The 12155-nt window shown below is 41.3% G+C and overlaps 1 protein-coding gene across 3 annotated transcripts in view; it reads left to right on the forward strand.

Annotated features, from left to right (window-relative positions):
- The window catches only part of PLXNA2 (plexin A2), a 629839-nt gene extending 620133 nt beyond the window's left edge, over positions 1–9706 (forward strand). For all 3 annotated transcript variants that reach the window (XM_079978812.1, XM_079978811.1, XM_079978813.1), the window contains one exon: positions 168–9706. In XM_079978812.1, the coding sequence (XP_079834938.1) occupies positions 168–263 (96 nt within the window). In that variant the 3' untranslated portion in view covers positions 264–9706. The remainder of the gene's footprint in view (positions 1–167) is intronic.
- The last annotated feature ends 2449 nt before the right edge of the window (positions 9707–12155 follow it).

Here is a 12155-nt window from a genome sequence, read left to right on the forward strand (position 1 = left end):
AGAATATATATAGATACCAAAATCACCTAGATTTTCTAAAACCATTTCTTTGTTTCTATCTTTCCTTTTTTCCACCCCTTTCTCCATTTAATCTGACTCACTATTTTGGCTGTTTTTTATTATTAGTTCTGCTCTTTCTAACGTGTTGGCATTTATCTTGGTTCTAGATCATCGGGGCTCTGGAGCAGGATGAGCAGGCGCGCCGGCAGCGCTTGGCATACAAAGTAGAACAGCTTATTGGTGCCATGTCTATGGAGAGCTGAAGAAAGGAGCAGGAACTCCTGGAACAAAGAGATGGAAGTAGTTGCCTCAAAAACTTCTGGGAACTGAGTAAAACCAGCAAGGAGGCTGCTGGGAACACACCTAAAGTACTGTGACAACCTCCACCGAGGAAGAGATGTTAGCCCAGATACGTAGCTCAAAATTCGATCATCAGATTTCAGCCAAAAGGACAGGAGAAAACCAGTAACAATGGCGCATCTAAAAAAGAAACCAGTACCAGTTGGGTTTGCCAAGAAGTTGAGTTCCTCAAGTTGTACACCTAGAAAGGTTCTGGGAAGCCTAGATTCCTCCATGACTGCTGCTTTGCATGAAAGTTGTTTGATGTATATTAGGAGATAACAAAAATGCTATTTAAAGTTTTGTTTTGTTTTTTAAAGAAAAAGGAAAGAGAGAAGAAAAAAAATGAAATGTAACAAAAACCACAGTGGCCACATCAAATATCCCATTGAAAAAATTCCGCTGCATACACTGCCCCTCCCATCTCATGAGATCCCCATTGTCTGTGGCTCAGATGGATGGTTCACAAGTGGATTTTCACGCCTTTGGGAATGTTTGAAAAACTCCATTTATGCCTCTGCCTGGGAACTTACAGAAAGCCCCGCAAGCACAAATTTGCACCAAACCTTTCAAATAGTGCAGCTGGGGAAAGAAAGTCCAGCAGTCTGTATCTGCAAGAGGCACTTAGCAGAAATGTACCTGAGTGGAAAAGCCATCCAGTCCTTCAGCCCATCTGTCTTGAAATTCATCTTCAGCTGTGTATTTATAGAGTACAGATATTTTTTTAATACTCCTTATTTACCGTTGGAGGGGCATATGATTTTATGAAAGTCCTTCATTCCTCTTCTGCGTTGATACAAACCTTCTCCCTGTTGAAGAGATTCCTCCCTGTCTCTGTGTATTTGACAACTGTGTTCCTAAGGAATGTCCTGTCCGTTTTGAAGCTAAGGAAATTGTGAGTGGTTTAAACTGAAATTGGTGCATTGTGGGCTTCTGCAGGTGCAATTTGTGTAAAAACTAATTGGCTTTCTTAGTTGCTTGGGGTGTGGGTTGGTTAGCTTTTGGGTCGTTGTTTTCCTAGTCACTATGTGATTTCTTGCAGTAAAGGAAAAAATGTTTACAGCAAGTAATACTTGAACAACGTAAACCTAGTGAGGCAACATATTTATTGCTTTCCCACATTGGATTCGCTGGTGCTTATGCAATCAGGACAAATGGCATTTGCATTTTTTTCCCCTCACACCATATGCAAGGTCATGCAAAGGTCGAGCATAAGACTTCTATGTCTAGTGGGAAGGGAGACAAAAAGAAATGGCACACTCTACATGCCTGTTAATGGCTGTTGTCTTTGTCTTTGTCCATGTGTCCTGTCTTGGGTTAGATTTCTTAGCTGACCCTAACAGCCCATTTCTTAGTGATCAGTTGAAGGCTGGTGTCTGTGAGTTGTTGTTGTTGTTCCTTTTTTAAAAAAGAAAAAGACCAAAGCTTTCTTGTCCCTTTCGAGAGTGCCAAGTAGCAGGTGGGATGCTGTAAATATTTCTCTCTGTAATAAATATTGATATTTGTGCAGGCTGCAGCTAAGAAGGGTGACTGGGGCAAGACAATTAGGCCTAATGGAAGGCAGGATTATCGACCACACTGTTTCAGATCCCGTGACTGGAATCTGAGTCGGATTTGAGAGAAGTAGAATGGTTCCCTCAAGCAAGGTCTAGGAAGAAGCTGGTTGTGACACCAGCTTGTATGACCATTCTGACTGTGCCACCACCTCCCAAACTGTATAGCATTTTCAGCATAAGACAATTAAATATCTAGGATTTAAAACAGCTGCTCTTGATGGATTCAGTGGATACAATCGCCTGTCTGTTATAGGTTGCCAGGGCACCAGTACTGTACTGGAAAACCTAAAGGTGTTTGGGGAAGAGTTGTCATGAAGTAACCATTTAGTAACTTTGTATAGCTGTTTGATGAAGGGAATTCTCAGAATAAGGAAAAACAAGGGAGGAATTCAACATTGTGCTAAGGTGAAAATTTGCTCTCTCCCCCCTGCGTACTGTTCTGGGACACACACACACACACACACACACACACACACACACACACACTGAATCAATTTTTGGGAGGATAGTGGCAAGTATGGGGAGGAGAGGGTTAAAGCCATGTTGCACAAGTGGAAGTCATTGTGCAGTGTTTCCACTGGCAGGAGGAGTCATTAGGTGAATCCCCACCCCCACCCCAAAGGCTTTTGCTCCTAACTCACTTCTATAGCACCTATATATCTCAGCTATCTCCTGGGCCTATCCTTGCCACATCAGTCCAAAGCAGGATTTAGATTTCAGAAGCACTGGAAGGTACTATTATATGCATGAAGGGGGCTCCATGCAATTAGGAGGTGGGGTGGTGCTGGTGGCCCTACCCATGACATTGTGCACCTCCCTGCCCCCACGTTGAGCATGAACATCTGAATAGGGGGAGCCTATGTTTCTAGAGCTCTATGTGCACAGGCTTCCACAAGATACAGTATTCTGCATGAATGGGTTTCCAAATTGCGTGGAAGTGCACAGGCGTAGAGCTGTCTGTTTGTAGGCTTCCTCTCTTCAGTTGTCCATACTCACTGGGTCAGGGAGGCTTGCAGTATCAGGGGAGGGACCACCTCAGCCCTCTTTCCTGTTTATTGAGTGGAGTCCTTTCATGAGCAGGCTCATACATTATTAAGATCCTGTTCACCATATGAGGAAGGAGCAACTTCTCTGGTAGAGCAGACACGTCTTGCCACTAAATGGCTTGGGCAGCCATGTCACTACCCCTATTTCCTATAGTGAGAGATGGAGCTGCTTCCACAGAAGGCTGAGGGTGAGTGGGTTGCACGTTAAATTCCTTACTCTGTGAGAATCCCCAGTTTTTACTTTCTAATCATTATCCTGAATGCTGCCAGCAAAAGGATAAAGGAAAGGAGCAACTTGCTGCTTTAATTATAATTCATTAAAAGCTGTGCCAAGCCCACTTTCCCCCTGATAATTCACTTTCATAAGTTTCCCTGGGCCCTATTAATAGCCTGAAAGAAATACTAATGACTGACCTTGTGCAATAAGCCAAAGCCTTTGACATTCACAGCAGCCAAAGCTTTGCAGCCAGAAAGCTCTGATTTACATTGACTTGGCAGGAACAGGGACCAGGAGCCAAATGAATGGAGGCATCTCAGAAGAAGGGCAGCTTGGTTTCCAGAGTGTTACCTCTGTACTGTCTGGCAGTGTGAGTTTGACTGCAAGAGCAGATTTGTCTCCTCTGTTCCTGAACTTAATTGTTAATGTTTAACAGCCAATTTTTGTTAAAAGAATTTCTACTTCACCCAATTACAGGTACTTCACAATTAGATCATGTTAGGTCTCCTTCAGTGCACTTTCATTTTTATTGGTTTTCACTTTTTACAGATGTTCTGTATGGGTGTACCTTCATCTTTCCAAACTGAGGCTGCAGTTTCTTGAGTATTTAGTCAAAAGTAGAGGAAGAGGTAACTCACCCAGAGGTACTATCTAGAAGGGGTGGGTAACACCAGAGTTCCTGGTTTAGGTTGTGTAGCCATCTAGTGGCAAAATGCACATCAATTGGCTTGATCCTTTTGTTGTTAGCAGGTGTCAGGCATGCTGATTCAGGCACTGTCTGCAAGTGCCCCCTAACTATAAGCATTGCTTCCTACAGTTACACTTTTCCATTGTATACTGATGAATACCACACACAGTTTTTAAGGCTGGAAGGGATCTCCTGTGTGGTATCATTTCTTCTAGTATTTTCTGCCCTCTGGCTGGATGAAATTTATCTAAAGCTGAACTGGGAATACAAGTCGTTCTCGAATTTCTGCTCCACAATTAAATAAATATGGGAACCAAACGGCTATCAAACAGTCCAGTTGTGGCTGCTTCATAGCCTGATTCATGAATGGCTTAAGTATGGTGGGGTAAGATTCAAATAGTGTTTTCTTTGGACAGCAGGGTTTGAGCATTTAAAAGCCGTTGCATTTGCCTTAGGTGACATTCCCTATCTGTGTCAGTGACTCCTTCCCCTGATGTTTGAGTCCCAGCCTGCTCTGTTTCAGGTGTTTTCACATCAAAGCCAGAGACGTCATTTCTGGAATTTCTGTGCCTAGCACGGCCGTTTGAATAATTCCATTTAATCTTCCATTGATGAGTGCTATCCAGAGCCATCAAAGAGCCCACTGCAAGGGGTAGTGATGTGCTAATCAAATGCTTCTTTCCTTTGAAGGTCTTCATTTAAAAAAAATAAAATTCCATCTAGTTAGCATACTTGCCTGCCCCTGCTGTAGTGGGGGTTCCCCCCCCCCCAGCACTAAAATTCTGCATCCGCTTCACTTGCCAAAGTAATGGACCCTTCTGTCAGTAATAGGTTCCATGATCATTTAGAATGTGGTAGAAGGGGTAAACAGCTAAAGTGCTACAGCTGTTCTTAGAAGAGCCTCTGGCTAAATTAACAATTTGTGTTGCAAAAATGTTTATAATTTAATTTCTTTAAAACAGGTTTAGGTCACCTTAAAAGATGGAAACCCTCTCAAAGTGATAAAAACAAGGTAAAATCAAATACAAGGTAAAATCAAATACAGAACAGTCACAGTCTGAAAATACATAATAAAGGCCAGTAGTAGTTAAAAAACAACAACAATACCCATCAGACCCAAAATTACACATATTGAACCAGCTACTGAACCATGAAACAGCCAAAGGAAATATCTCATGTAAAAGCCAGGTCTGTAATGTGCTCCAAAAAGCCTGTAACAATTAAGTCTTCCCAGTGGCGATGTATACCAGCAGTGCGGGGCCACTGCAGAAGAGGCTCTCTCCTAAGAAGGGTGGTTGGTGATCATAACATGTAGGCAGGCTGTTATGAATGAAGGTGGTCCTTTGGTTGACTCAGCCCCAAACTTTTTCAATGCTTTAAAAATTAAAAACAGCACTTTAAATTGGGATCAGAAATGCACAGGCAGCCAGTTCAGCTGTTGCCATGTGTCACCTGTATTGACCACCTGGCTTCCACCAGAACTTGAGTAGTTACATTTTGCAGTAGCTGAAGTTTCTGAACTCTCTGCAAATGCAATCCTACAAACACAGATGCAACTAGTACACATATCTAGATGGGCTGCTGTGCCAACAGCTAGCCTAAGCTGGCAAAGAGCATACCTACCCACCTCAGCCACCTAAACTTCCCTATTTAGTGCCTATTTAGTGTGGACTTTGCTCTTAAAAGGGAGTGCAGCCCCATCTAAGCTCAGTTGTAAATCTCCTTCCAAAATAGTCTATTTCCCTATCTGTCATACCTCCATGTTTTCTAGTCTCAGTATCATTGTCATGGGCTGACATCATAAAGTAGGACTTTTTATCAAAGTGTCCTCCCATTCCTTGCTGTTAACAATATTTTGGATCACAAGAATGCCTGCCAGGGCAGCTCATTTCTGCCCTCTGCCAAAGTGGTAGAAGGGCTCCCAGACCCCTTTAGCAGCAGATACTTTGCTAGAATGGTCCCACTTACTCATTTGAGTTTACTTCAGTTTAAGTGAAATCATTTGTCATCATAGTCTAGATGAACTGCCCCAAAATTTCATCAGCCCAACAAAGGAGCCAAAGTTTTGATATATCATTTGTGCATCTCAGTGAAATGTCTCTTCTCTTAAACTTTTCCTCCCATCCAAACACAAGAGCTGCTGGTACTGTGCTTCAGTTCTTCTCCAAGTAGCCCTGTTTGTTCACCTAAGCTGTGTAGTGTGTGGATGAATGGAACTCATCTGCAACCATTCCAGTTAGAGGTAGACAACGTCCTAGGATGCCTCCAGTGTGCAAATGTTGCAATAATGGAAAGGCATAGTGGCATGTGTTTTGTTGCTCTTGCTTGCCATGCTGTACACCTGGATGAAGGATTGAGAACATCCCCAGAAGGCTCCAGTTTGAGAGAACTCTTATTTCAACTTGCGTAAGAATGAGAGCAGTTCCCATTAGCATCGCCAGGTGCTGTGACTTCTCCTTCAGCCCTCCTTTTAGGCTCCAGTATTATCTACAGTCACCTGTCAATGGGAGTCAGTTCAACAGGCAAAATGAAACAAAAATAGCCTGACCTGATTAAGCTTTGGGGGAGGAGAGAGAGGCTTAGTGGAGACTCAACCCTGGTGAAAAAGGACACAGCAGCAGGAGCAGTTGGAGAAGAATAAATACCCAACATGAAAGAGCCATTTAAACTCCAGCAGAGCTAGAGTTTATCAGATTTCAGCATTCCATTTGTACTTTAAACCACAAGCCAGTAACAATACACAGAGATGCTAACTGTATATGTTTACTTGCTAGTCAGCAGTCTGATCTTCTAAATAATAAATGTGTTTCCAGAGATAACTTCTCTCTCTTCCCCCAGTTAGTTCTGGTTCCCATTAACTGTTACCCATCTGTCCAAGATCCCATCCAGTGAGCACAGCAGTGGGAGCTAAGTGAAAAATATTCAAGAGACATGCATCATTTTTCAAGATACTAACTGAATTTTCCAAAACTATCAACAATAAACAGATCTCCCTCATTTTGTATCTGTGTGTGATGACTACCAATGAACCTCATACCTTGCCAGTGTAATGCAGATAAGGCACCTTACCTTTGTAGACAGGGATATGTATCAAGGGATGTTAATTTGAGTTTGATGCATTAGCCTACTCTTAGAGGAGTTTCTGAAAGAAATCATAGCCCATAAACCAATGTGTTGAGGAAAGGCCACAATCTAAATGCAGGTCATTCAGTTTTAGAAGATTTTTTTTTTAAAAAAAATGTTTTAAAATTGAAACACCTTTTGAATGTATTTCCTTTTGAAAGACTTCATCGGAATTTAAAAAATGGTTCTGTGGAATTCCAGTAAAATATGTCTCTGAAGGATTTTGTAGTGTCTTGAAATATTCTTGAGATCTTCTGTGACTTTCCTCCCCCCCCCCCCAAATGTACATCTTCACTTAGTATATATAACTAGCAGTGTCTCACAATACTAGGAAATGAGAAGAAGCATGAGTCAGCCGTTCTTTCTCTTTTTGGACTTCTTATGTCACTTGCAAATGGGGACCTTTTCCCTCAGTTCTCTCAGAGTGAGAAGAATGAGCTGGGAATCGGGTATCTCACCAGAAGAGATTGCAAATTTTCTCTTGATACATTACATCAGAAGTGCAAAAAAGAAAGTGCACTCATTCTTCCTCCTAAAGCATGGGTAGGCAAACTAAGGCCCAGGGGCTGGATCCGGCCCAATTGCCTTCTAAATCCGGCCCACAGATGGTCTGGGAATCAACGTGTTTTTACATGAGTAGAATGTGTTGTTTTATTTAAAATGCATCTCTGAGTTATGTGTGGGGCCTGCCTGGTGTTTTCACATGAGTAGAATGTGTGTTTTTATTTAAAATGCATCTCTGGGTTATTTATGGGGCATAGGAATACATTCATTCCCCACCACCAAAAAATATAGTCTGGCCCCCCACAAGGTCTGATGGACAGTGGACCGGCCCCCTGCTGAAAAAAGTTTTCTGACCCCTGTCCTAAAGCCATCCTGGGAACCAAAAGCAGTGTTTCCAGACAAATCGAGGATACAAATGAACTCTAGAACCCTGTGTAATCATTTATGCATCTGTAAGCCAGGGATGGTGAACAAGTCACCCCCTAGCAATGGTTGAACTTCAGCCACAGCCAGCATGGCTGATGGTCAGAGATGACGGAAGAGGTAGTTCAACAACCTCTGGAGGGCCACAGCTTCCACAGCCCTGCTGTAAACAGTTTTCAGATCTGGTGACCATCTTGAAGGGATTTCATAAGGAATCAATGTAGAGAGCTCCTCCCATAACATTTCAAGGCTCTGTGGTACATCTGTATCCTTACCTCAGATGCAGGCAGGGAGAGAATCTGCTTAGATGCTGTGTTCAGCTCCTATTAGCAACAAACACAGCATCAGGAAAATTTGAAGAACATAACGCAATTCATCTCATCTAGTCATTTGAGACTGCCATTGTTTTTCAACATATGGAATCAATCAGGTCACGTAACTGAAACACAGTTTGTTTTCAATGTGGTTAATGCTTAGGTGTCTGTGTTTGTCTATTGTTTTTGACCAGAATTTCTCTTTTATGTTGTCTGTGTTTTGCCTTCTTGTCTGTGTATTTTTCCCCTTCACAGATGAAACCTGATGAGAGTCTGAGTCTGAAAAATACATTTATACCAATAAACAAGCAGAAGTGTGGACACTTTAAACCTTCCATATCTTTTGTTTTGTCTTGTTACAAGGCATGTGGTGCTTCAGAGAAGTCAGTAACATTTTTAAACCAACTTTTCATATGGTTGTTTTTTTAAAACCATGTTGTTGGCCAAAAATGGACGCTTTTTTAATAGGATACTATAAAATTGGGGAGGGGGAGATACCAAAATACACTTGACAACTTGTTCATAAGTAAAAAGGGAACTTTGGTACCTGACAGTTTTAATTCTCCAAAATTTAGTACCATTTCTGAAAAGTAAAAATAGTTGGCATTTCAAAATTTGCTGTCAACATTCTGCTTAGATAATGTCCCAGTGATCTTGGAACAAGATATTGGAAGGTTTACAGGGACCGTACTTTGCACAAACAATTTCTGAAATGGTGCTTTTGTTTTGAAATGTTCAAAACACTTTCTAGATTTATTGTGAGCATGATATAGGTCTTGTCCATAAGCTTTCATTGTGCCTGACAGCAGGATGGGGGTTATTTACAACCAAGTATGTTCAGACAGCACTGGCGGCCGAATCCACCGAGCGGCTCCTACCAAGCCTTGTTAAAATGGATGGGGGCCCTGACGATGCCATGCTCGGTGGATTCCTTTCCAGTGTTGTGCTACAAGGAATCTATATTCTCATTTGATGTTTCGTTCTGTAACTGCACTAATATCAAAAATAATAATAGAGAGGACCCAAATCTTGTGGAATTAATCTGGTGGGATTTCTAATAATGATCCAGTTGAGTACTGTAAGGAAGATTTGAGGTGGCATGAGAAAGGGCTTCTATTTAATTTGTCCCATTCCTGGAACTGAATTGCTGCAGCAGTCTGGTAAGGCTGTTGGACTACATAGCCTACATGTACCCACTCTACACTACCCTAAACATTTTCTCATCCTCTTCCTCCTCCTTTATACTTGACACACTGGAGTTCTGTATTATATTTTTTTTTAAGATGGTTGTCTGGTTTTTGTTGTTTTTACAAGTGTTGTGGGGGGGAATGTAAGAAAGCTGAAGTATTTAAAAAAATGTTCCAAGGGGAAAAAAGGTTTTTGTTATTCTAATATATTATTGTGTACCTATTGTAAATATGAAACACTCCTATTTTGCAATCCAAGGACTCACTTTGTACTGTTGTTATATATAAATAAAGTTTACTGGATAAAAATATCTGTATCTTGTTCCTGAGCGAGCTTGGCTTGGGATAGGTAGGATTTACTACTGCTTGCATTTGCTAAACCAGTGAGGGATATTTACTTGCTGTGTTGCACCAGTAATAAATCAGTAACGGGAGATGCAAAACGAAATATTTAATCTCCAATTTATTTTTGCAACATGCCAAGCACTTAAAACTCAAGAGGCTGAAGAAGAAGAAGAAGGTTAAACACTGCCATCTAGCTACATGTACTGATTTTTTTCCTTAACAAAGAAACATTTTCCCCAGCAATAACTGTTTTCTAAAAAAAAAGTCATACTATTGAGAAATACTTGTGACTGTCAAATAATTAAGAGTGAGGAAATACTTGTTTAGGTTGTGGAATGATAATGGGGGAGATTTTGTTTTCTGTGCTGACTCTCCATTTAGGGTATGGGAATATTCATTTGTACCTGGCCTGCGGTATGATCCTGAGGACATTTCCACAATATCTCTCCTCCTATAGCCAAATAATATGCACCTTCACATTTAGCCTTTTATAGCAAGAGACTTGTGTTTTAATTCACAGCCTGATCAGATTCCCAATTCTCTAAGGCATATATACGCATCCTTCTCTAAATGAGGAGCTGCATTCACAAATGGGTGTTGCATAGAAGGTTTATAGGCCTATGTAGGTGCAGAGCAGGTCAGAAAATCAGCAATAACCTGAACAGCTGGATAACATCACCAGTTATCTGGTGCAACATGTGAGCATCTGCAAGTATGCTCATATGATGCTGGGTGGTGTTGCTAGTGTGTTTGGTGATTTTCTTGGATGCTATCCCCGTCCCCCTTACCGGTTCATCCAGAGAAATCTGATCCTGCATATAACTTGGCATCATGCATAATTGTCAAAGGCATAATCTTCAAGACAAGACATTGAATGAGCTGCTTGATTAAGCTGAGTACTTTAGATCAGGTTTCCAAGAAAATTTAGTATTCATTTGACTATTTGTTGACTATTCTGTCAATCCTGTGCTTGTTCTAAACATTCTATGGGACTTCGAATTAGCATGCAAAATCCTCTTCATGTTGAAACAGTGAGTAATGCCACCTCAGTAACATAATACTTCTCTCCATGTGATACCAGTGCCTCTCATGGAGAGTACCCACAACCAAGCTCTCCCAAGTCTACACAGTAAGTCAGGATTGTACAGAGAGTGGTGTTACATGATGCATGTTATGGAAAAGACACCAAGCAGAGGCTGTTTCAAGTGACCTCTGAACAATAGTCATAACATGTACACAGATCCTTTAATTATAAATTATGGCATGTAAGATCGCCACCAAGACAGTTGTGAGCTGCCATTCTTCACTGAGCTGTTTCCCCCTGCTCACATTGTGTATTAGATTCCATATATTTACTTTCTCTAAATTATTAAGCAGGAAGCAGTAATCAGAAGGAACTATTGATGGATTCTGGGGAGAGATTTTTTGTTTTCGTTTCTAGAAAATTGATAACATATCCATGTGTCTTGCCTGTTTTCTGTTGTACTCTGCTGCAATAGCCCTTTATTTGGACACCAGAGAAATCAAGCTTGTGTCCACCAACAGCATAAAGTAATCTTAGATGAAGCTAGCAAACACAGTCAAATTACAACAAAAAGAAGGGTACCACACTGAGCAATGATGGGTCTTACCACAAAGTATGCCACAATTTTTAATGCTGTAAAAAACTTGTCACATGGATGCTTTAGTAGAAGTTGGACTACATGACCCTAGGGGTCCCTTCTAACTGTACAATTCAATCATTCTATTGTTTTCCTCTCCCCACTTAACAAATACTGTGGCCCATTAGATATTATAACATGCTTTCATTGTTTTATCTCAGGGTTCTAGCATAAAGGCCCACCACCATGTGGCTAATCTCAAAGTCCCTTAGGACTTTCAGAAGCACTTAGGGATGGTAAAGTGTAAAAACACATACGTATGGGCACATAAAGCTTTGTGTTAATTCACAGGAAATAACTGATTTCTCATTCATTTTGTCGTTGATCTACCAAGCAAGAAATGCTGACTACAGCCCTGCTCTTGAATCACAGAGGACCCGGTACTCACCATGAAGTTGTTACTGTAAGTGTCACACTTTTTAACAACCAAAAAAAGAGGGGCTGGTACTCTGTACCCTTGAGTACCCCATGGGGGAAAAGCTGTGTGTGTGTGTGTGTGTGTGTGTGTGTGTGTGTGTATGGGAGTTCCGCTTCAGAAAAGCAATCTCAACCAGGAACTGAGAACCTATGCACAGTGTATGGTATTCCTGTTTTCCTAAAGATCCAGGGAGGTAAGCTGTTCTCTCAGCTGCAAGGATAAAGCATAATCTTTCAAAAATGCATTACCAACTTTGTACCATAAGAGAGAGCTCCAGGGGAATCTTTCGTTTGCTGACTAGTCTGGCTTGATTTAGCAAAGCTGCATGTGAACC

The sequence above is a fragment of the Podarcis cretensis genome, assembly GCF_951804945.1.
Source record: "Podarcis cretensis genome assembly, chromosome: 6".
Lineage (NCBI taxonomy): Eukaryota > Metazoa > Chordata > Lepidosauria > Squamata > Lacertidae > Podarcis > Podarcis cretensis.